General features: G+C 60.1%; 1 protein-coding gene across 1 annotated transcript; it reads right to left on the bottom strand.

The window, feature by feature from the left end:
* Positions 1 to 1,465: 1,465 nt before the first annotated feature.
* On the bottom strand, positions 1,466 to 22,585 carry KAT7 (lysine acetyltransferase 7). Its single transcript, XM_054176652.1, has 15 exons — positions 22,374 to 22,585; positions 19,217 to 19,364; positions 15,776 to 15,952; positions 14,879 to 15,118; positions 13,064 to 13,146; positions 11,958 to 12,047; positions 10,854 to 10,952; positions 10,543 to 10,653; positions 8,421 to 8,612; positions 6,687 to 6,776; positions 5,461 to 5,601; positions 4,275 to 4,368; positions 3,929 to 4,075; positions 3,389 to 3,495; positions 1,466 to 2,026 (listed from the first exon to the last, which is right to left on the bottom strand). The coding sequence occupies exons 1-15, from the start codon at positions 22,386 to 22,388 to the stop codon at positions 1,925 to 1,927; spliced, it is 1,836 nt and encodes a 611-aa protein (XP_054032627.1). The 5' UTR covers positions 22,389 to 22,585; the 3' UTR covers positions 1,466 to 1,924.
* Between the last annotated feature and the right edge of the window lie 1,594 nt (positions 22,586 to 24,179).

Genomic DNA, 24,179 nt, shown 5'->3' with positions numbered 1-24,179 from the left:
CTGGATGGTCTCTGAGGCCTTTCCCAGCCTGGCTAATGCTTTCCTAGCCTCACCTCCCTGGAGCTGGAGCAGGCCAGCTGGCTGCACACAAAGGAGGCAGCAGCCCCAGGCTGAGCAGAGAACATGCTTTATTGAGGAGTAGATACAAGAGTAGCACATTCTACCACATCATGGGAAGAGGGCTGAGCTTCTGCACAAGAGTGGCCTTCTTCCCTCACTCCACAAGAGCTCTACTTGGTTGGATAGTTGGATGAGTATCTGGAGTTAGTCACAATGCAGGAGGCAAAGGGCATGAGCCAGCCAGGTTCAGTAATGCCCACAAGGTACACACCACGGAGAGGTGAGCTTCTCTTTTGTCTGTGTGTTGCAAAGGAGGCAGAGGAAGGCAGACAACCACCAGGAGAGCAGCAGAGAACTCCTCCACCTCGGGCTGGGTCAGTGGTTAACAGGCTATGGCTCCTACCTAGCAGACAACAGCTGCAAGTGCTTCATTTCAGACACCACTCAATGAGGAAGCAGTGGAAGGGTTAAATGAAATCAGCACTAAACTACCCCAAAAGCTTTCTTGCCCCTTTTTAGTGGCACCAGAGCCAGAAGGGAGTGTGTGGCACACAAGGGCAGTGGTTATGCTGGGAAGCCAGTGTGTGGTGGTTTCTTCTGGTGGTGCTGGTGGGAGGAAGTAGAAGGTGGATTTGTGGCTGTTTCACCAAGCCAGACCAGGCTGCACTGGCAGAGGAGCAAACCATTCCCCACAGCCACCTGCAGCTGCCACTGGGGCCCACACCACCTGCTGGAGGCAAGCCAACAGCTTGGAGACCTCCTGGGGCTCTTTGGACAAGGCCAGAAGAAACCTGTCCCAAGTGTTCAGCTCTTCAGCCTAGAGGAAGAACCAAGAGCCAACCCCCTCCAGCCCAGAGAGATCTACAGCTCAAGGGAGGCTGCTCTGGGAAAGGTCTCTCTGGTGCAAGAGGCTGAGCAGGCTGCTGTGTGTGAAGGAACTCACTGACCCCAAGGGCTAAACCAGCAAGCTGTGGGCAAGGAGGTCTCTCCAGCAGCCCTGGCACTGCAGCAGCTCCAGGAGCACACTGAGCAGGCTGCTGTGTGTGAAGGAACTCACTGACCCCAAGGGCTAAACCAGCAAGCAGTGGGCAAAGAGGAGTCTCCAGCAGCCCTGGCACTGCAGCAGCTCCAGGAGCACACTGAGTGACTCTATGAAGTATCTCAGCCCAGGGTTGTCCTCACAGCCTTAGCCTTGACTCCTGCAGGGTAGCACTGACAGTCACACCCCTGGGTCACACCATGCTGAGGCTCTGACTGGAGAAGAGGGCTCCCTAAGGCCTGCTATGGAGACACTGCTGGGAGAGCTGGGGATGTTCTCTCACCCCAACCCTCTGCCCTGTGGAATGCAGCAGTCCATCAGGCAGGGCCAGGGACGAGTGCTGAAGCTGGGGCAGCTGTGAAGCTGTTGGAACAAGCAACTCTTCTCCCCAGGGAAGAGCTCTCAGACCTTGCTCAAAAGCCACAGAAGTCATCTCCACTACTGAGGAGGCAAAGAAGGTGAAGGAGGAAAGGACCAGAGCAAAGGACACGACACAACCTCACTGGAAGGAGGACATGAGGGTAAGACCAGTGACTGGACAGGTACAGTACCAGGTATCAGAACTCCTTGGGCCAGCGCTGTGGGAGCTGCCTTTGGGTCCTATACAGATCCAATCCTTGCAAAACCTCATTGAGGCTGAAACATTAAAGTTCCTCAGAACTAGCTTCTGTGGTGTGCACAAAGGCCTGGGCCAGAACAGTACCAAGGGGAACTGATCTTGGGGGAGGGGACTGTACCAGCCAATCACAACAGCAACAGAGACGACAGAGATCCCTAGGGTACTTCCTACTGCTGGGGGTCACTGGCTTCAGGAGTGCTGGGCAGCTAAGTGCCCTTAGGAGGGGTCCACTTCAAACAGCTGGGATCCATGATCTTGTTGCTGTTGGATCTTTTGGCCTCCTTGGCGATCCACTCGTCGATCAGGTCCTAGGGGGGAGGGCAGGGCAGGTTAAAGCCAGGGCACAGGATCAGCACTGACCTCAATGACCTCAAAGGTCTTCTCCATCCAAAACCAACTCCATGGTTCTGTGAGATCCCTCCTTGCCTCTTCAAACATGCAGGGCTGACCACCCTGGGGCTGAATACCACACTCACTGAATCACTAAGGTTGGAAAGGACCTCAGAGGATCAGCAGGTCCAACCTCCCACCCAGCACCTCCTGACCACCCAAACCATGGCACCAAGGGCCACATCCAAGCCCCTCTTGAACCCCTCCAGGGATAGGGACTCCACCACCTCCCTGGGCAGCACATCCCAAGGGCCAATCTCTCTTGCTGGGAAGAGCTTTCTCCTCCCTCCAGCCTTAACCTCCCCTGGCACAGCTTGAGACTGTGTCCTCCTGTTCTGGTGCTGCCTGCCTGGGAGAAGAGACCAACCTCTGACTACAACCTCCCTGCAGGGAGCTGGAGAGAGCAAGAAGGTCTCTCCTGAGCCTCCTCTTCTGCAGGCTAAGCAACCCCAGCTCCCCCAGCCCCTCCTGCCAGGGCTGTGCTCCAGACCCCTCCCCAGCCTCATTGCCCTTCTCTGGACACAATGGAGCAGCAGCCACAGCACAGGGGCACAGATTGCATCAGGTTGGAGGGGACCCTCAAAGGTCATCTTTCCCCCTGCAGTCAGCAGGGGCATCTCCAACTAGAGCAGGCTGCCCAGGGCCACACTGAGTTGCATCTTCAATGTGCCCAGGGACAGAGCCTCAACCACAAGCCTGGGCAGCCTGTCCCAGTGTTTCACCACCCTCATTGTGCAGAACTTCCTCCTCATGTCCAACCTAAACCTCCTGTGCTCCAGGTACAAGCCATTTCTCCTTGGCCTAGCCCCACAGGCCCCTTCTGGACAGTCCCTTCCCAGCCTTCTTGTAGGTCCCCTTCAGATACTGGGATGTGGCTCTAAGGTCTCCCTGGAGCCTTCTCTTCTGCAGGCTGAACAGCCCCAACTCCCCCAGCCTGTCTTCATGGCAGAGGTGCTGCAGCCCTCTGGTCCTCTCTGGGGCCTCCTCTAGCCACAAGTATCTCCCCCCCTGGAGATATTCAAGGTGAGGCTTGACAGGGCTCTGGACAACCTGATGCAGCTTGAGGCTGCCCCTGCTGACTGCAGGGGAGGGTGGACTAGATGACCTCTGGAGGTCCCTGCCAAGCCAGACCATTCTGTGATTCTGTTTCATCAGTGCTCCCCAACTGGAGTGAAAAGGTTGGGAAAGGCAGCAGGGTGGGAAGGAGACAGTGATTTCAGGGACTCCCTAGGGATCCAGCAGCTGGAGGTGAGGAAATGCAGCCAGCAGGAAGAGCTCACCTGTCTCTTCAGGACCAGGTGCTTCCCCTTCCAGTACTTGAGCATCTGAAGGGCCTGCAAGGTGCTCACGATGTCGACAGGGTTCACTGCAGTCTCCTGGCTGATTTCTGCAGAGCAGCAGCAGGGGGTGCTCACAACCACCAGCAGCAGCCCTGGGCAGCCTGCTCCAGCCTTTCCCCACCCCCACCGTGCAGAGCTTCCTCCCGATGCCCAACCTCAGCCTCCCCTGCTCCGCTTTCAGACCGGTGCCCCCCACCCTCTCCCCGCAGGCCCTTCTGAACAGTCCCTCCCCAGCCTGCCTGCAGCTCCCCTTCAGGCATGGCAATGCTGCCCTAAGGTCTGCCTGGAGCTTCTCCAGGCTGAAGAGCCCCAAACTCTCCCAGCCTGCCCCTGCAGGGGAGGCTCTCCAGCCCCCTGCCCCGGCCGTATCCTTCCTGCGCTGGGTGTCCCACAGCCGGGCACAGCACCGCAGGGGAGGCCTCACCAGAGCAGGGTGCATGCCCCTGAGCACAACAAAGTGGATTCAGCTTGACCCCAAACCTTTGATGGAGATCTCTTTCCCTTGGAAGTTATGGAGGTAACGAAGGAGAACTTCCTTCCAGTAGCTGCGGTAGCTGATGAGGCCCAAATCGGACAGCGGGCGCTCCGGGGAGCCGACTTTTTCTTCTACTTTGGAGAGCAGGTAGCCTGGAAAAGACAGCAGCCCCCAGACAAGCAGCTGTTGAGCCTTCCCAAAGCACCCTCCCCCTCCTCAGCACCTGCAGGGATCAGCTGTGCCCAAGCAGCACCACAGCTGGGGCTGGGTCACAGGGCTGGGTCGCAGCCGGGGGTCACGCTGGCACCTCGGGGCCAGAATGCTTCCAGCAGTTTCTCCTTCTCTACTTACTGAAGTCAATCAGCATCTTGCCATAGCCCTGCCTCATGTACTGGGGCATTGTCAGGATACAGGAAACATTGTAGTTGAGGAAAGAATTCTTCTCCTGCAAAGGAAAGGAAGAGCAGAGAGAGGAGAGCTGAGCAGGTCCAGATCCGTCCCCACGGCGGCTACCTCCTGAGCCCAGCAGCCTCAACAAGCCTGTGCAGCTGATACAGCACCAGCAGCAAGCAGCCACAGCAGAAAAACCTGCCCAGCAACAAGCAGTGGGATCAGCCCTCAGCTCCCAGCCTGGCTGAGTGCCTGCCTTTCAGAGGGTGCACAGCTTGAAGCCCAGGGGGGGCTGCCCAAGGAGCTGCTCCCCAGGGAGGAAGCTCTGACACCTTCACTGCCCCACCAACACCAGCACCCTGCAGGGCCCCACCAAGGGGAGCAGGCTGCCCAGAGAGGTGGGGGAGTCTCCTTCTGTGGAGCCATTCAAAACCTGCCTGGTTGTGCTCCTGTGTGACCTGCCCCAGGTGATCCTGCTCTGGCAGGGGGGTTGGGCTTGATGGTCTCTAGGAGGCCCCTTCCAACCCCTACCATTCTGTGAGTCTCTGACCTGCAAGGCTTTGAAGGCACCCCAAGGATGGAGACTCCACCACTGCCCTGGGCAGCCTGGGCCAAGGCTTGACAACCCTTTGAGGGAAGAAATTGCTCCTCATGTCCAACCTAAACCTCCCCAGAGGCAACTGGAGGCTTCTCTGGGAAAAGAGACCAACCCCCACGTGGCTCCAACCTTCTTAAAGTCAGATGTAGGGAGCCAGGAGGTCTCCCCTCAGCCTCTTTTTCTGCCCAGCAAGAGAGACTGGCCACTGGGATGTGCTGCCCAGGGAGGTGGTGGAGTCCCCATCCCTGGAGGTGGTTAGGAAGAGCCTGGATGAGGCACTCAGTGCCATGGTTGAGTTGATCAGATGGTGCTGGGTGAGAGGTTGGACTTCATGGTCTCTGAGGTCTTTTCCAACCTGGTTGATTCAGACTACTTCAGACCCTACCTCAGACCCTCCAGGCTGAACAATCCCAGTTCCCTCAGCTGCTCCTTAAAAGGGGAACAACAATCCCTGAGGGCTGCAGCAGCCCAGAGGGGAGATTCAGTGCTGGAAAGTGAGCTCCTGAAGCTGGTTGTGTGGTGGTGGTAAGGTCTGTGCTTCCAACTCACCTTGGAGAAATAGCCTATGAGGTGGCAGCCAGTGTTGTCAGCTTCTGTCATGACATAGAAGAGGAAGGGTTCCACATCATAGTACAGTGTTTTATGGTCCAGGAACAGCTTTGCCAGCAGGCACAGGTTCTGACAGTAGATCTAGAAGCACAAGGAGAAGGTGCTGCAGCTGTGGAACATCCCCAGAGTGGACAAAACCAGGCACAGATGGGAAGTGGGAAGGGGGGGGTGGGAAAACAACCCCAACAAAAGATCTGAATCATCTGAGAAATGCCACTGCAGCCTTTCCAAGAGAGCAGCTGGGGCAGGAAACAACTCCATCTGTGATGAAACTTGACAAGCCTAAGGGTGGGAACTGATGTGTGTGATCTCAGCCTCTGAATGCCCCAAACATCACATGCTCAGTGAAGGGGAGCAGCAGGTTGGATCTCTGCTTGCCTGGCACTGTGCTGTTTTCATCCTGTGCTTCGAGGTGGTCTCTGGAAGGCAGCAAAGCTTCCTCCCAGCTTCTGGCAGCACAGGATTTAGCTTCTGAGTTTCTTTGGTCTGTCCTCTGAAGGAAAGAGCTGGACAGAGGTTCCTTCAAGGCTGGACACAACCAGAGCCAGGCACAAGCATGGTGCTGCTACTGAGCACTGAAACTGTAGTTGCAGATGCTTTGGGGTTAAGGAGGTCACCCTCAGGCTGCTTCACCACCAACCCAAACCTGACTGAGTACTGGCAGATGGGCAGCAGCAATCTACTGAGGCTGAGCACAGAGTTGTCCTCACTAACCCTCAGAGAGGTCTTGAGCAGCCTGCTCTAGTGTGAGGTGTCCCTGCCCACGGCAGGGGCTTGGAGCTGGATGACCTTTAAGGTCTCTTCAAACCCAGCCTGAGGCAGCAAGGGGGAGCTGGTGGAGCCCAGCAGTGCTGAGGAACAAGCACAATGCAAAGGCAGACAGGGCTGCTGGCAGAGCAGGGAGAAAGGGCCACTTCCTGCTCTGCAGGGAAAGCAGAAGCTGGCACACTGGGAAGGCAGACTCCACGCTCAGGACCGGCCTGGGCTGGCAGCTTCATGGATTGCACCAGCTTGGAAGGGACCCTTCCAAGGTCGTCTTGTCCAAACCCCTGCAGTCATCAGGGACATCAACCACATCAGGCTTGATCTTCAATGTCTCAAGCACCTCCCTGGGTAAGCTGCTGCAGGATTTCAGCAGCCTGCCTGTGCAGAGCACCTTTGCTCACCTTGTTCTTCTTCCCATCCACCTCGAACACCGAAATGGAGCCCTTGCGGTAGATCTCGTCCCCAGGTGGATGCTTCCAAACACATTTAGCCTAGGAGGGGAAGACAAAGTCAGGCTGAAACTGCTGCTGCAAGGGTGGAGGAGATCCCAACAGCTCCCAGAGGCAGCAGGAAAGGTGCAGGCTTCTCAGCTCCTCCAGCAGCTGAGCTAACAACAGAGATGCTTGAAGATGTTTGGATTAGCAGGTTGAGTCGGGTCGGAAGGGAGCCCCAGAGGGCATCTTGGCCAAGCCCCCTGCAGGCAGCAGGGGCACCCCCAGCTGCAGCAGGGACACCCCCAGCTGCAGCAGGCTGCCCAGGGCCAAGGCCAGTCTGCCCTTGAATGGCCCCAGGGACAGGGCCTCCACCACATCCCTGTCCCAGTGTTTCACCACCCTCACTGTGCAGAGCTCCCTCCTGAAGCCCAGCCTCAAACTGCTCCAGTTTCAAACCACTGCTCCTTGGCCTGTCCCCAGAGGGCCCTTCTGAACAGAGCCTCCCCAGCCTGCCTCTAACTCCCCTTCAGATACTGAAATGCTGCTCTAAGGTCTCCCTGGAGCCTTCTCTTCTCCAGGCTGACAGCCCCAGCTCCCCCAGCCTGTTCTCCAGCCCTCTGATCAGCCTGGTGACCTCCTGCTCCAGCAGGTCCATGTCTCTTGTGCTGAGGGCCCCAGAGCTGGGCACAGCACTGCAGGGGAGGTCTCACCAGAGCAGAAGGGCAGGATGCCCTCTCCCCACAGAATGGGTTGGCTTGGAAGGGACCTTAAAGCTCAGCCAGTTCCAGCCCCCTGCCATGGGCAGGGACACCTCCCACCAGCACAGCTTGCTCAAGGCCTCATCCAGCCTGGCCTTGAGCACCTCCAGGGAGGGCACATCCACAGCCTCCCTGGGCAACCTGTGCCAGTGTCTCCCCAGCTCACTGCAGAGAGTCTCTGGGTGATCTCCAGAGGCCCCTTCCAGCCTCCAGCACGCTGTGAAGTGAGGCAAGGGCAGAAGTGACTTTGCCCAAGGTCACACAGCCAGCTGCAGGCTGAGCTTGGACAAGCAGCTTGCCCAGGGAGGTGGTGGAAGCCTCACCCCTGGAGGTTATTAAGGCATGGATGTGGCTGTGGGCAAGCTGAAGGAAGGGAGCTCTGGAGAGCTCCCCCCTGCCTGGCTTGGGCACAGCTGATCCTTGTGCCATGAGGACAGACTGAGGGAGTTGGGGCTGCTCAGGCTGGAGAGGAGAAGGCTCCCAGGAGACCTCATTGTGGCCTTCCAGGATCTGCAGGAGGCTCCAAGAAAGCTGGGGAGGGACATCTGAGGGTGTCAGGGAGGGGTAGGACTGGGGGGGATGGAGCAGAACTAGAAGTGGGGAGATTCAGCTGGGATGTGAGGAAGAAGTTGTTCCCCATGAGGGTGGTAAGAGCCTGGCACAGGTTGCCAGTGGAAGCCTCCTGCCTGGAGGTGTTTGCAGCCAGGCTGGAGGTGGCTGTGGGCAACCTGAAGGAAGGTAGCTCTGGAGAGCTCCCCTCTGCCTGGCTTTGGCACAGCTGACCCTTGTGCCATGAGGACAGACTGAGGGAGCTGGGGCTGCTCAGTCCGGCTCGGAACACTCCCACCTGCCGGCCACGCTCCTCCTGCTGCAGCCAGGACGCCTCCTGGGCTGCTGAGAGGAGAGCCAGGGGGCAGGGAGGAGGCCCAGGCCCAGCCCTCACCATGTGCCTGCGCAGGATGGTCTGGCTCTTCATGTACTTGAGGCAGAACTCGCACATGTAGAGGCGGCCCAGGCGGGCGTACTCCTCCGGGTAGGGAGAGTGGTACCAGGTATCCAGCTCGTAGCGGCCGAAAGCGATGGTCTTGATCATGTTGCTGCCTTCTGTGATCTGCCCCTGCAGCCTCAGCTTCTCCTAGGAGGGGGGAAAAGTGAGAGTGAAAACCAAACTGGCCTCCCCCAGGGGTCAGTGCTGGGCCCCAGCCTCTGTAACATCTTCATTGATGATCTGGATGAGGGCAGTTAGTCAGTCAGCAGCACGTTTGCAGATGACACCAAGCTGGGGGCAGATGTTGGTCAGTTAGAGGGTAGGAGAGCTCTGCAGAGGGACCTGGACAGGCTGCACAGATGGGCAGAGGCCAACAGGATGGCATTCAACACATCCAAGTGCCAGGTGCTGCACTTTGGCCACAACAACCCCAGGCAGTGCTGCAGGCTGGGGGCACAGTGGCTGAGAGTTGCCAAACAGAGGGACCTGGGGGTGCTGGTGGACAGCTGCCAGAACACGAGCCAGCAGTGTGCCCAGGTGGCCAAGAGGGCCAATGGCATCCTGGCCTGCAGCAGGAAGAGTGTGGCCAGCAGGAGCAGGGAAGTCCTTGTGCCCTGTGCTCAGCACTGCTGAGGCCACACCTTGAGTCCTGTGTCCAGCTCTGGGCTCCTCAGGTTAGGAAAGAGGTTGAGCTGCTGGAAGGTGTCCAGAGAAGGGCAACAAAGCTGGGGAGGGGTCTGGAGCACAGCCCTGGGAGGAGAGGCTGAGGGAGCTGGGGTTGCTTAGCCTGGAGAAGAGGAGGGTCAGGGGTGACCTCATTGCTCTCTACAACTCCCTGAAGGGAGGTTGTAGCCAGCTGGGGGTTGGTCTCTTCTCCCAGGCAAGCAGCAGCAGAACAAGAGGACACAGTCTCAAGCTGTGCCAGGGGAGGTTTAGGCTGGAGGGGAGGAGAAAGTTCTTTCCAGCAAGAGAGATTGGCCCTTGGGATGTGCTGCCCAGGGAGGTGGTGGAGTCCCCATCCCTAGAGGTGTTTAAGAAGAGCCTGGATGAAGCCCTTGGTGCCATGGTGCTGGGTGATAGGTTGGACTTGATGATCTCTGAGGTCTTTTCCAACCTGGTTACTTCTATTCTATGATTCCAACATGCAACTGTTCTCAACTGTTGGAATCTCCCCAGGGGTACCTTGTCCCCCTCACCCCTTGTCTTCTCCCTGGGGCTCCAATCCCACAGATCTCTCCTCAGCCTCAGCCCTGGCCTCAAGCAGGGCAGTTCCTGACTGCTCCTCTCAGCAGATGTCTTGTGCATTAGCACTCAGCAGCACACTAACACAGGATCATGCTCTCAGTCATGAAAACAACAGCAGCTCCTTGCCACTTCATTCTTCATCTGTAGGGAGAGGAGCCCAGTGCCCTGCCTCAAGCAGCCCAGATGTCACTGGAAAGCATCCAAGTACCTTTTGGTTCATCTCTGCAGATGGAAAGCAGCTTTGAAAGCATCTACAGAAGCCTCAAGCCACGCAAGGTTTTGATCTCCATTCCACAGCCACTGGCTACTGCCAGGGTGGGTTCTGCCTTTTGCTATCACCACTTTTTAGCCATCCTTTCAGCAGGTGAAGATGGCCACTCACTGACAGCACACACCTAATTACACACTGCTACTAATTACTCCTCTGGCAGGCACTGCAGCATTCATGACTGCAAACACTTAGCTCCAGCTGGACTCTCAGCAACCCCCCTGAGCAGCTAGCACTCAGAAGTTCTCCCCAGTGTGAATCACAGCATTGTTTGAAAAGCCCTCTAAGATCATCAACCCCACACCACCATGGCCATTAAACCTTGGCCCCAAGTGCCATGGCCACAAGGCTCTGGAACCCCTCCAGGGCTGGGGACTCCACCACCTTCCCCGGGCAGCCTGTTCCTACTCTTGCAGGGAAGAAATCCTTCTTCACAGCCAACCTAACCCTCCCCTGAAAGCTGCAGCTGCTTGGCCAGGCTGTGGCTGCTCCTCTGGCAAACCCTGCACTCCTTCAGCCTCTCTAAACAAAGCCATTTGCAATGAGGTGCAGCAGGAGCCTCACCAGGTCCTCCGACGCTCGTGCTTGCGCCCTCCGGAAGAGCTCCAGGTCGTACTCACTGGTCAGGTTCTCCAGCAGGGGCTCCCTGGTGTTGCCATAGGTTTGCCTGTGCTCCTGCAAGAGGACAGTGACAGGAGGACTTGCTGCTGTGCTGCTAGCCCAGCTGCTGGAGCTTGCAGCTTGGCAGCTGAGAGCCCTGCAGGGTGCCTGGGGAAAGGCAGACTCCTGCTTAGTGGCCTCAGTGCAGGCAGGAGGGGAGCAGGGATTGAAGCGGTGAGGTCTTCTCCCACCTTCTGGAGTCTAGGATTCTTTACCATGTACTTTTCCTTCTGCTCCTTGCTTAGTCCTGAGTTCCTTTTCTTCCTGAGCTCAGCCACTTTCTCTTTGTATCTCAGCTGCCTCTCTGTTGGTGCCTGAAAGAAACCAGAGGAGGAAACCTTTACCTGTTCCAAGCATTGCTCTTCACCTTCCCACCCTGAAGGAGCTTTGTCCTGGCTTTCCTGCCAGGTTTGTTGCCTCTGAAGCCAACACTGTGCTCATGAGAGGGCCTTGTCCTGGCTTTCCTGCCAGGTTTGTTGCCTCTGAAGCCAACACTGTGCTCATGAGAGGGCCTTGGTCCTGGTTTTCCTGCCAGGTTTGTTGCCTCTGAAGCCAACACTGTGCTCATGAGAGGGCCTTGGTCCTGGTTTTCCTGCCAGGTTTGTTGCCTCTGAAGCCAACACTGTGCTCATGAGAGGGCCTTGGTCCTGGTTTTCCTGCCAGGTTTGTTGCCTCTGAAGCCAACACTGTGCTCATGAGAGGGCCTTGGTTCTGGTTTTCCTGCCAGGTTTGTTGCCTCTGAAGCCAACACTGTGCTCATGAGAGAGCACTGCAGGTACCACACAGGTATGCAAGGAGGAAATTTTCCTGAGCACAGCCTGACTCTGCTGAGGCTCAGGCCTACAGACAGGGGACTCCTCATGCACTGCTTCACCACTGGGAGAAGCTCCCAAGCTGACTCAGGGAAGTCATCTTGACTCAAGACCAAGACTCATGAACTGAAAAATGTAATCCCCCTGGTTTGAGTCTTTCCTGTTTAGTCAGAGTGCAAAGTGTAGTTTGCAGTCCTGCAGCAGGAATTCTCTTGTCCTACACATCAAAGCACAGAGCAAAGCTCCTCCTGAGAGCAGCTCCAGCCTCCTTTGCAGCACCACTGGCCAAAGCCACCTCTCTGCTCTCAGGAGCTGCTCCAGCCTCTCCTTTAAGTGCCACAAGCAAACTGCCCTGGCTGGAACAAACTGGAGAGGTCAAACGGGAGCATCAGGACTGGCCACAAGAGCTCAGCTGCTGTGTGAAGAGGGGAGATCAGGTTAAAGCCAAGAGGCTGGAAACCACCAGCTGAGGTTTCTGCAGGTTCAGCTGAGCAGCAGGGGGCCTACCTGGTGCCTGGTGGCATGCCTGTTGTTGTCATCCTGCCGGTGAGCCAGCATCCTCTCCTCGATCTGCTTGTCCCGGCTCTGGGCTCGCACCTGCAAGCCAAAGCTCAGCGGTCAGGGCTGCAGCCAGCTGCCTGCAAGCCTCCACCATGGCCTTGCCTGTGTGTAATTCCCTGATGGGCTGCCCCACCAATGCTGCTGTCTTGCAGCTAAAGCCAAGCTGTTAGCCCCTGGCTTGGAGAGCAGCACTCTGAGCTGGGTTAGGAACTGGCTGGAGGCTGAGCCCAGAGAGCGGTGGTGAATGGTGCCACAGCCAGCTGGCAGCCAGGCACCAGTGGTGTGCCCCAGGGAGCAGTGCTGGGCCCTGTGCTCTTTAACATCTCCATTGGTGATCTGGATGAGGGCATTGAGACCATCAGCAGTAAGTTTGCAGATGACACTAAGCTGGGGGCAGGAGTTGAGCTGCTGGAGGGGAAAGAGGCTCTGCAGAGGGACCTGGACAGGCTGGAGATGGGCAGAGGCCAAGGGCAGGAGACTGAACACATCCAAGTGCCAGGGGCTGCACATTGGCCACAGCAACCCCAGGCAGTGCTACAGGCTGGGGGCAGAGTGGCTGAGAGCAGCCAGGCAGAGAGGGACCTGGGGGTGCTGGTCAATGGTAGGCTGAACATGAGCCTGCAGTGTGCCCAGGCAGCCAAGAGGGCCAATGGCATCCTGGCCTGCATCAGAAACAGTGTGGCCAGCAGGAGCTGGGAGCTCATCCTGGCCCTGTACACTGCACTGGTTAGGCCACACCTTGAGTACTGTGTCCAGGTCTGGGCTCCTCAGGTCAGGAAAGAGGTTGAGCTGCTGGAAGGTGTCCAGAGAAGGGCAAGAAAGCTGGGGAGGGGTCTGGGGCACAGCCCTGGGAGGAGAGGCTGAGGGAGCTGGGGTTGCTTAGCCTGGAGAAGAGGAGGCTCAGGGGAGACCTCCTTGCTCTGTCCAACTCCCTGAACTTCCCCTGGCACAGCTTGAGACTGTGTCCTCTTGTTCTGGTGCTGGGTGCCTGGGAGAAGAGACCAACCCCCAGCTGGCTCCACAAAGGCCCACAGAGAAGAGGACTCCTTTACCTTGCACTCATCTGCTGAGAGGTTATGGTAGAGAGGACATCCTGAGATGGAGAAGTGGCGCTCGTGCTTTCCAGTCAGGTGACCTGCAAAGGATCACAAACAAAAGCCTTTCAACTTCTGAGCACAGAGAGGCTTAAAGGGTCTGGCAGGTGGGCAGAGCCCCCCAGCAGCTCCTCAAGGAGCATGCTCAGTTTGTCACCAAGGTGGCAGAAGGAGCCTGGTGCACAGCACAGAACAAAGGAGGAAGACCTTGCTCATGCTGGCTCCAAAGCTGCACTGCATGCCAGCAGCCAGGCTCCAAAGCTGCACTGCAGGCCAGCAGCCAGGCTCCAAAGCTGCACTGCAGGCCAGCAGCCAGGCTCCAAAGCTGCACTGCAGGCCAGCAGCCAGGCTCCAAAGCTGCACTGCAGGCCAGCAGCCAGGCTCCAAAGCTGCACTGCAGGCCAGCAGCCAGGCTCCAAAGCTGCACTGCAGGCCAGCAGCCAGGCTCCAAAGCTGCACTGCAGGCCAGCAGCCAGGCTCCAAAGCTGCACTGCACGCCAGCAGCCAGGCTCCAAAGCTGCACTGCACGCCAGCAGCCAGGCTCCAAAGCTGCACTGCAGGCCAGCAGCCAGGCTCCAAAGCTGCACTGCAGGCCAGCAGCCAGGCTCCACAGCTGCACTGCAGGCCAGCAGCCAGGCTCCAAAGCTGCACTGCAGGCCAGCAGCCAGGCTCCAAAGCTGCACTGCAGGCCAGCAGCCAGGCTCCAAAGCTGCACTGCAGGCCAGCAGCCAGGCTCCAAAGCTGCACTGCAGGCCAGCAGCCAGGCTCCAAAGCTGCACTGCAGGCCAGCAGCCAGGCTCCAAAGCTGCACTGCACGCCAGCAGCCAGGCTCCAAAGCTGCACTGCATGCCAGCAGCCAGGCTCCAAAGCTGCACTGCACGCCAGCAGCCAGGCTCCAAAGCTGCACTGCACGCCAGCAGCCAGGCTCCAAAGCTGCACTGCAGGCCAGCAGCCAGGCTCCAAAGCTGCACTGCAGGCCAGCAGCCAGGCTCCAAAGCTGCACTGCATGCCAGCAGCCAGGGAGAGCAGAGGGCTACAAGAAGTTCTGTTCCTGAAAACCTGCTTCTGGCAGAGGTCAGTGAACCCCTCCAGGGATGGGGACTCCACCACCTCCCTGGGCAGCACATCCCAATGGCCAAGCTCTCCTTCTGGGAAGAATTTCTTCCTCACCTCCAGCCTAAACCTCCCCTGGCATAGCTTGAGACTGTGGCCTCTTGTTCTGGTGCCTATGAGAAGAGCCCAACCCTGACCTGGCTCCAGCCTCCCTTCAGGGAGTTGGAGAGAGCAAGAAGGTCTCCCCTGAGCCTCCTCTTCTGCAGGCTAAGCAACCCCAGCTCCCTCAGCCTCTCCTCACAGGGCTGTGCTCCAGACCCCTCCCCAGCTTTGTTGCCCTTCTCTGGACACCTTCAAGTCTCTCAATGTCCTTCTTAACCTGAGGGGCCCAGAGCTGGACACAGGACTCCAGGTGTGGCCAAAGCAGTGCTGAGCACAGGACATGAGCTCCCTGCTCCTGCTGGCCACACTGTGCCTAGTGCAGGCCAGGATGCCCTTGGCCTTCTTGGCCACACTGCTGGCTCACGTTCTGGCAGCTGCCCACCAGCACCCCCAGGTCCCTCTCTGCCTGGCTGCTCTCAGCCACTCTGCCCCCAGCACCTCTCACCACGCCTCCAGTGCCTGCCCTCGGGACGCCCTGCCTCGCCTAGGGAGGGCACTCGGAAGAGGCCGGCAGGGAGGCCGAGCCCCCAGCAGCCCAAGCCCGCGGGCTGCAGGTACCTAAGGAGTTGCAGCCGGGCGTGGGACACTTCATGTTGAAGTTGTAGCTCTCGTGGAAGCGGCGGCGCTTGGGGCGGTGCGACAGGTCGCTGCCCGAGTCCTTCAGGGACATGTCCTTGGCGATGCTCTCGTCGTGGGACACGTTGGGGCTGGAGATGTCGATGTCGGACTCGGAGGAAGGGGCGTTCCCCGTGGGGGTCCTGGGGGGAGACTCGTCCTGATCCGCCGCGGCTTTGGTGTCTGCAGGAGCCAGGCAACCACAGAGCCACACGGTGAGGGTGGAAAAGAGCTCGGAGATCAGCAAGGCCACCCTGGCACCCAGCACCGCCTGACTAACTCAACCACGGCTCCAAGAGCCACATCCAAGCCTTTTCTGGACACCTCCCAGGGATGGGGACTCCACCACCTCCCCTGAGCAGCACATCCCAAGGGCCAATCTCTCTGGCTGGGAAGAGTTACTTCCTAAACATCCAGCCTAAACCTCCCCTGGCACAGCTTGAGACTGTGTCCTCTTGTTCTGGTGCTGCGTGCCTATGAGAAGAGCCCAACCCCCACCTGGCTCCAACCTCCCTGCAGGGAGTTGCAGAGAGCAAGAAGGCCTCCCCTGAGCCTCCTCTTCTGCAGGCTAAGCAACCCCAGCTCCCTCAGCCTCTCCTCCCAGGGCTGTGCTCCAGACCCCTCCCCAGCTTTGTTGCCCTTCTCTGGACACATCTCAGCATCTTTCCTAACCTGAGGGGCCCAGAGCTGGACCCAGGACTCAAGGTGTGGCCTAACCAGGGCCAAGCACAGGGGCAGGATGACCTCCCTGCTCCTGCTGGCCACACTCTAACCCGGCACCCACCGGGAGAAGGGAGCTGCCTGCGTGCAGCAGGGCCTCACTGCGCGCCCCCCACCTACCTCTGTCAGAGAAGTCGACCACCTGCTCCGTCTCGGAGCCCGAGGAGCGCGTCTGCCGCAGGGGGTACTTCTTGGGGGTGACGGGCGCGGGCTGCTGCTGGCTGCGCGTCACCCTGCGCGTGGAGTACGCCGGCTCCTCCGCGCCGAAGGCCGGCGGGTTCCGCACCGGGCTGGAGTCTGCCCCCGCGGAGGGAACACGGTCACACCGCTGCCCCCGCCCCAGCCTGCCTCCTGCCCACCCTCAAGGCTGCAAGGCTGAGAGCTGGGAGGCACCACACAGCTCGGTCCCAGCTCACTGAGCCACTCTGCTCTGTCCCAGCCACACAGCTCGGTCCCAGCCACACGGAGCCACTCTGCTCAGTCCCAGCTCACTGAGCCACTCTGCTCTATCCCAGCCACACAGCTCGGTCCCAGCTCACTGAGCCACTCTGCTCAGTCCCAGCCACTCTGCTTGGTCCCAGCCACACTGAGCCACTCTGCTCAGTCCCAGCCACACAGCTCGGTCCCAGCCACACAGAGCCACTCTGCTCTGTCCCAGCTCACTGAGCCACTCTGCTCTGTCCCAGCCACACAGCTCGGTCCCAGCTCACTGAGCCACTCTGCTCTGTCCCAGCCACACAGCTCGGTCCCAGCCACACCGAGCCACTCTGCTCAGTCCCAGCCACACAGCTCGGTCCCAGCTCACTGAGCCACTCTGCTCGGTCCCAGCCACACAGCTCGGTCCCAGCTCACCGAGCCACTCTGCTCAGTCCCAGCTCACTGAGCCACTCTGCTCTGTCCCAGCCACACAGCTCAGTCCCAGCTCACTGAGCCACTCTGCTCAGTCCCAGCCACACAGCTCGGTCCCAGCCACACAGAGCCACTCTGCTCTGTCCCAGCTCACTGAGCCACTCTGCTCTGTCCCAGCCACTCTGCTCTGTCCCAGCTCACTGAGCCACTCTGCTCTGTCCCAGCCACACAGCTCAGTCCCAGCTCACTGAGCCACTCTGCTCAGTCCCAGCCACACAGCTCGGTCCCAGCTCACCGAGCCACTCTGCTCTGTCCCAGCCACACCGAGCCACTCTGCTCAGTCCCAGCTCACCGAGCCACTCTGCTCTGTCCCAGCCACACCGAGCCACTCTGCTCGGTCCCAGCCACACAGCTCTGTCCCAGCTCACTGAGCCACTCTGCTCAGTCCCAGCCACACAGCTCTGTCCCAGCTCACTGAGCCACTCTGCTCTGTCCCAGCCACACAGCTTGGTCCCAGCCACATGGAGCCACTCTGCTCTGTCCCAGCCACATGGAGCCACTCTGCTCTCTCTGTCCCGGCCACACGGAGCCACTCTGCTCTGTCCAGCCACCCTGCTCTGTCCCAGCCACACTGATCCACACACTCTGCTCAACCACAGAACCCCACAGAGCCACTCACTCTGCCCTTGTCCCAGCCACAGAGCTCTGTCCCAGCACACAGATCCACTCTGCTCTTCCCAGCCACACAGCTCTGTCCCAGCACACAGACCCACTCACTCTGCCATGGTCCCAGCCCCACAGATCCACACAGCTCTGTCCCAGCATAAATACTTGGAACTTTCATCACTGAGTTTGATCAGCTTTCTCTGGACTTAATCACTTCATTAACAAGTAATTACAAGCCAACTCCTATTCTGAAAGCTAAAGAACTGTTAGTTTAGATAAGAACTATCAGTGTTAGATAACCCTAGGGAAGGGCTGCTTCTGGTGAGGAGCTGATCCTCTGTGTGGGTTTGTGATTCTACACTGCTCATGAGACTCCCAAACAATTACTTTGCATTGAAATGAGGCTTTCATAACCCAGGAATATCACAAGCAGCCCACACACACACCCAAGGCACCTTCCCTCTTGGTTTTGAGCTCTAATTACCAGCTGATCATGAGCTTGTGTTTCCTACCTGTACGAAACCCCTTGTCACAGAGCAGATTCTTTCTCCAGAGGAGCAATGGCAGAAGTTTTATCTGCTGTGACTTCCTCCCCTCCATGCCAGATGGCAACTTAGCACCCAACAGCCAAGGAATGGCTACACTAACACTGAGGAGGAGGAGGAGGAGGACACATTCAGTGCTTCCTCTCACTACCTGGGTGTCAAAGCAGAAGCAAACTGGCAATGTGGTGCCTGAATTTCATGCAGAGCAGGGTCAGCACCAGCAAGGCATGAAAGTATCAGCCCTTGCAGTAGAGAAAACCACCAACAAAAGCAGCTTTCACCTCTAAACACCCTGTCTCCAGCTGTAACGATGGAAAATGCATTTGGAGTGCAAAGCAGACTCATGGTGTTTGATCCCCAGTGTGGGGTGTCCCTGCCCAGGGCAGGGGGGTTGGAACTAGATGATCCTTGTGGTCCCTTCCAACCCTGACTGATACTATGATCCCTAACCTTCTCCTGGCACAGCTTGAGACTGTGTCTTCTTGTTCTGGTGCTGCTTGCCTGGGAGAAGAGACCAACCCCCACCTGGCTACAGCCTCCCTTCAGGGAGTTGGAGAGAGCAAGGAGGTCTCCCCTGAGCCTCCTCTTCTGCAGGCTAAGCAACCCCAGCTCCCTCAGCCTCTCCTCACAGGGCTGTGCTCCAGACCCCTCCCCAGCTTTGTTGCCCTTCTCTGGACACCTTCAAGTCTCTCAATGTCCTTCTTAAATTGAGGAGCCCAGAGCTGGACACAGGACTCCAGGTGTGGCCAAAGCAGTGCTGAGCACAGGGCAGGATGAGCTCCCTGCTCCTGCTGGCCACACTCTTCCTGCTGCAGGCCAGGATGCCCTTGGTCTTCTTGGCCACACTGCTGGCTCCTGTTCAGCTGCTGTCACCCAGCACCCCCAGGTCCCTCTCTGCCTGGCTACTCTCCAGCCTGTGGCGCTGCCTGGGGTTGCTTTGGGCCAAGCACAGCACCCAGCCAAACCCTGCTAGTTGGGCTGCCCCCTCCCCGCTGCCCGCCGGGGGCTGCCCCCTCCCCGCTGCCCGCCGGGGGCTGCCCCCTCCCCGCTGCCCGCCGGGGGCTGCCCCCTCCCCGCTGCCCGCCGGGGGCTGCTCCCCCCCGCTGCCCGCCGGGGGCTGCCCCCTCCCCGCTGCCCGCCGGGGGCTGCCCCCTCCCCCCTGCCCGCCGGGGGCTGCCCCCTCCCCGCTGCCCGCCGGGGGCTGCTCCCCCCCGCTGCCCGCCGGGGGCTGCCCCCTCCCCGCTGCCCGCCGGGGGCTGTCCCCCTCCCCGCCGGGGGCTGCCCCCTCCCCGCCGCCCGCCGGGGGCTGCCCCCTCCCCGCCGCCCGCCGGGGGCTGCCCCCGCCCCCCTCCCCGCTGCCCGCCGGGGGCTGCCCCCTCCCCGCTGCCCGCCGGGGGCTGCCCCCTCCCCCCTCCCCTGCCCGCCGGGGGCTGCCCTCTCCCCGCCGCCCGCCGGGGGCTGTCCCCCCCGCTGCCCGCCGGGGGCTGCCCCGGTGCGTTACCTTGGGAGCTCTGGCTGAGCCTGGCGGAGGAGCGGGTGACGCGGGCGGAGCGCCGCGAGGTGCCGTCGCTCTCCGAGCTGTCGGTGTGCTCGGGGTCCGTGGAGAAGTCCGAGTCCTCGGTGCCGTCCGAGCTGCTGCCCGCGTTCCTCTGCAACACCGCAGGCCCGGGGGGGCTCAGCGCCGCCGCGGCCCCCGCCCCCCCCCCGCGGCGCCTCAGGGCGAAGCCCCCCAGGCCGGGGAAAGGGCACCGGGAGCCCGACTGAGGGGCTGAAGGGAGCTGGGTGGGGGCAGACCGCACCCTTAAAGCTCACAGGATCACAGCCAGCACCCTCCAAGGGCATCTTGGCCAACCCCCCCTGCAGCCAGCTTGGACGTCTCCAACTAGAGCAGGTTGCTGAGAGTCACAGCAAGGCTGACCTTGAATGTCACCAGGGACGGGGCCTCAAGCACCTCTCTGGGCAACCTGGGCCAGGCTCTCCCCACCCTCATCTAGTCCAGCCAGCAGGGGCTAGAGCCAGCTAGAGCAGGTTGCTCACAGCCCCAACAACCTGACCTGGAGTGGTTCCAGGGATGGGGACTCTTCCACCTCTCTGGGCAAGCTGGGCCAGGCTCTCCCCACCCTCCTCTAGTCCAGCCAGCAGGGGCACCTCCAGCTGGAGCAGGTTGCTCACAGTCCCAACATCCTGACCTGGAGTGGTTCTAGGGATAGGCAATTTTCCACCTCTCTGGGCAACCTGGGCCAGGCTCTCCCCACCCTCATCTAGTCCAGCCAGCAGGGGCACCTCCAGCTGGAGCAGGTTGCTCACAGCCCCAAACAACCTGGCCTGACCAGGGTCAAACATTTCTTCCTCCTCTCCAGTCTCAATCTCCCTCTTCCAGTTCAAACCTTGTCCTGTCACATCACCTCTTGTCCTGGCACAACAGGCCCTGCTCAGAACTCTGTCTCCAGCTTTCTCCTTGGCCCCTTCCAGCACTGAAAGGCCACCAAGAAAGCCTCCCTGGAGCCTTCTCTTCCCCAGGCTGAGCAATCCAAGCTCTCTCAGCCTGGCCTCACAGCAGACAGGTTCCATCCTCAGCATCATTGCTGTGGCCTCCTCTGGACCTGCTCCAACAGGTGCCTGTCTGTGCTGTGCTGAGAAGCCCAGAGCTGGCCCCAGGTCTGCAGGTAGGGTCTCACCAGAGAGGAGCAGGGTGACACTCTAACCCTGCTTTAACACAGGCAGAGTGTCAGACAGTGCCCCTGCTAACAAAAAGCTTCTGCCAACTGCTCCATGGGGAAGGATGCCCCCTGAGTTTATTTAGAAGCAGAAAGCAAAGGAGGTTTCAAGGCTGGCCAGGATCCAAGCTGACCATTCTCAGCTCACCCTACCAAGCCAACAGCACTCCCACACCATCTGTTTGCTCCCAGCCAGCAGAGGCAGCCCAGCAGAGCACAAGGCACCACGGGAGCAGGTGGTGGAAGAAACAGATGGGCTCCAGCAAAGGCCAAACTGACTCTTCACCACTCAGCAACCCAGGGCAGCGTCAGGGCTGCAGGGTGGAAGCAAGGCAGAGAAAATGAAGGCAGTCAGAAGAGGCTGGGGGGGGGGAGGGGGAAAAAGAGGCAGTGAACACAGCTGGATTCATAGGATCAGAGAAGTGGTTCAGTTGGAAGAGACCCTACAGAGCAAGTCCAAGCATTAAGCCAGCACTGCCAGGTCACCACCAAACCATGTCCCTCAGCACCACGTCTCTCCACCTCTCAAACACCTCCGGGGATGAGCATTCAGCCACAGCCCTCAGAAGCCTATGCCAGGACTTCAAAAGCCTTCTGGAGAAGAAACTTTTCATCATGGCCAATCTAAACCTCCCCTGGGACAACATGAGGCCATTTCCTCTTCTCCTAACACTTGTCCCTCCCCCACCTCACTTTAACCTCCTCCTTTCAGGGTGCTGCAGAGAGCCAGAAGGGTCTCTCCTCAACCTCTCTTTCTCCAGTGTAAACGACCCCAGTTCCCTCAGCTGCTGCTCCCCAGCCCTGGTCTGCAGAGCCTTGCCCAGCTGTGTTGCCCTTCTCTGGCCCTGCTCCAGCCCCTCAATGTCCTTCTTGGGGGTGAAGGGCCCAAAGCTGAACCCGGTGCCCGGTACAAGCCCAGTTCCCTCAGCCGCTCCTCGTTCACCTCCTCCTCTCCCTCCATCCCGGCCCCCCGGCACCGCGCAGGCTCTCGGAGGGCAGCAGGCCCCAGGAGCTGGCGGGCAGCCACCAGGCCTCCGGAGATCCCGCCCCTGCCCGGCGGCCCTGACGGGACAGCCAGAGCCTGCGTGGGGGGGAGTCGAGGGTAGCCGACTGGTCGCTGTCAGGGCGTTGGGACGGGCGGAGCGCGGGGGGAGGCAGCCCCCAGGGGGCCGCCAGCCCTAAGGCCATGGCGGCGGAGCCCAGGCCCGCGGCGGAGCCCAGGCCCGTGCCGGCGCCCGCCCGCGGGAAGGGGCGGGGGCGGCTGCGGAGGCCCCGCGCGCACGGCGGCGCGAGCGCGGCCCCCGCGCCGCTTTGTTTTTGCACCCAGCGGAGACTCGCCGGTGCCGGCCAATCACAAAGCGAGCGGGCGGGGCCGAAAAGCAGAACCCGCCAATGACAGCTCGCGGACTGAAAGGGCGCGCCCGCCGGGCGTGACTGACGGCAGGCGGAAGCCTATCAGCGAGAGCCTCGCTCCCACAGCAACATCAACGCGGGGGGAGCGGAGTGGGATGGGGGAAGGGAGCGAGGGAGAAACAAGGCACGCGCGGGGAGGTGACCGTTGGGGGCGTAGATGGGCAACCGCAAAACCCAATCAGCGTCCAGCCCGGCAAAGCAGTCCAACCACTAAATGACGGGCTCTCCAACGGCGTGCCCAATCAGAGGAGCCAAGAGGCGGACCGCGTGCAGGCGCGGGGGAGGGGAAACGGTAACCGTTGGGGGCGATGAGTGACAAGCAAAAGAACCAATCAACGCCCAGCATGGACGTGCGGGAGCCAGTCAAAGACCGAGAGGGGCGGGCGCTGGGGGCTGAAGGCCGCTATTTTCCCCCCGGTTTTGTGCCCATGAGAGGTAGTGGATGAGGTGGGAAAAGGGAGAAAGTTGCGGCCCCAGCTCGCCGGTTCCCCCCGCCAGGCGCTTCCCCCATTCCACGGCCGCGCTCACCTTCCTGCGCGGCATCCTCGGCGGGGGCGGGGGCAGCGAGGTTGCTTGATCCCCGGCACCCCCGGCCCGCGAAGCGGCGTTCGCCGCCGTGTTAGCGCTTGCGGGCTCCGTGGTGACAGCCGTATCTCCCGTCCTGCGGCAGCTCTGCTCCGGCGGCGCCAGCCCGCTCCCGCCGCCTCCGCCAGTCCCTGTTCCCTGCTCGGTCCCTCACGCTTCCGCCGGGACACGGTCCACACCCCCCAGTCACGTGACCCGCAGCTAGCCTCACGCCAGCGGGGGCCGCCATCTTGGGTTCGGACAGGTATCCCGGCGGCGCCGCGGACTGTGAAGCTACCGGCGGCCATCTTGGGTTCGGGCTGAGGGCTCTTGGCGGGAGCTGGCGAGGCGGCGGCCATCTTGAATCCGGGTGTGAAGTCAGCAGGCTGCCGGTGACGCCTGGGCACCGGAGCGGGCGTTTTCCTCCCCCGCCCTTGGGAGCCATGTTGGATCCGGGCAGCCTGAGCCCTCCCGCCGGGGCCATCTTGGGGCCGGGCAGAGGCGCGTCGCCGGGTCCACGGAGTGATTGGGTGGAGGAAGGCGGTAAGTCCCCGTTGCACTTGAGGCGGAGGCGGGAAGCGCCGCGCCTCCGGCTCCCGGCCCCCTGCCTGCTGATGGGGGGGGGCGCCGCCGCCTGCCCTGCGTGCGGCCTGCTGGAGGGAGGAGAGGCCTTCCCCGGCCTGGGCTCGGCGCCGGGGCGGGCCTGGCAGGGGCCTAACGGGCCTGGGCGGGCCTGGCAGGGCTGCGCTGCCTTGGGCTCTCCTTCGCAGGGGTTGTTGGCGTTACTGCAGCTTTCCCCTCTCACAAAACCGCTCGGGGGGACGTTATTTGTTTTTGGCCAAGCCCTCTTCGCCGGTGGCGTCGTTGCTCTGGGCTGAGGAGGCAGCCATTAGTTCCCGGGGTGGCTTTTGCTGCCTGGGCCTCAGGCTGGCCTGGAGTGCAGCAAATTCACCCCTGCGTGGTCCCTGTGCAGGCCGAGCTCTGCGGGAGCTGTTTGGCTGGTTGTGAGGAGTGGTTAAATATAGCACAGGAGGCTTCCAGGAGATCCCCTTGTGGCCTTCCAGGATCTGAAGGGGGCTACAGGGAAGCTGGGGAGGGACTTCTGCGGGGGTCAGGGAGGGATAGGACTGGAGGGGATGGAGCAAAACTAGAAGTGGGGAGATTGAGATTGGATGTGAGGAAGAAGTTGCTCCCCAGGAGGGTGGTGAGAGCCTAATGTTCAGCCAGAATGTCCCTTTCTTAAAGGCACAGCCTCAAACGGTCACAGTGGCACAGGTTGCCCAGGGAGATGGTGGAATCCTCATCCCTGGAGGCTTTTGCAGCCAGGCTGGAGGTGGCTGTGAGCAACCTGCTGTGGTGTGTGAGGTGTCCCTGCCCATGGCAGGGGGTTGGAACTGGCTGAGCCTTGAGCTCCCTTCCAACCCTAACAATTCTCTGATTCTATACATCTCCAGGAACAGGCTCAGCACTGCTGCTCCTTCTCCCCAGCTGAGCTCTTCCTTTTTGATGTACCCTGACAGCTCTGTGATTCTCTGATTCTGTACCAACAATGCTCATGTGATGACACCCTCTGTGAGCAACAGTGAATTGCTCTATGTGAAAGGCTGGGTGAAAGCAAGGGCCTTGAGTTGAACACATGATTTCTTACCAACTGGTTATCTTCAGGGATTACAAAGTGCTCAGGGCCTAATCCTATAATCCTGGTGAGTGCATGTCATCCTTAGTCATGCAAATAACACCATTTTCCTCATTCCAAATTGTTATTGCTCC

Source organism: Dryobates pubescens, chromosome 36 (genome assembly GCF_014839835.1).
Source record: "Dryobates pubescens isolate bDryPub1 chromosome 36, bDryPub1.pri, whole genome shotgun sequence".
In the NCBI taxonomy this organism is placed as follows: Eukaryota; Metazoa; Chordata; class Aves; order Piciformes; family Picidae; genus Dryobates; species Dryobates pubescens.
This window is presented reverse-complemented; position numbering and strand designations above follow the sequence as displayed.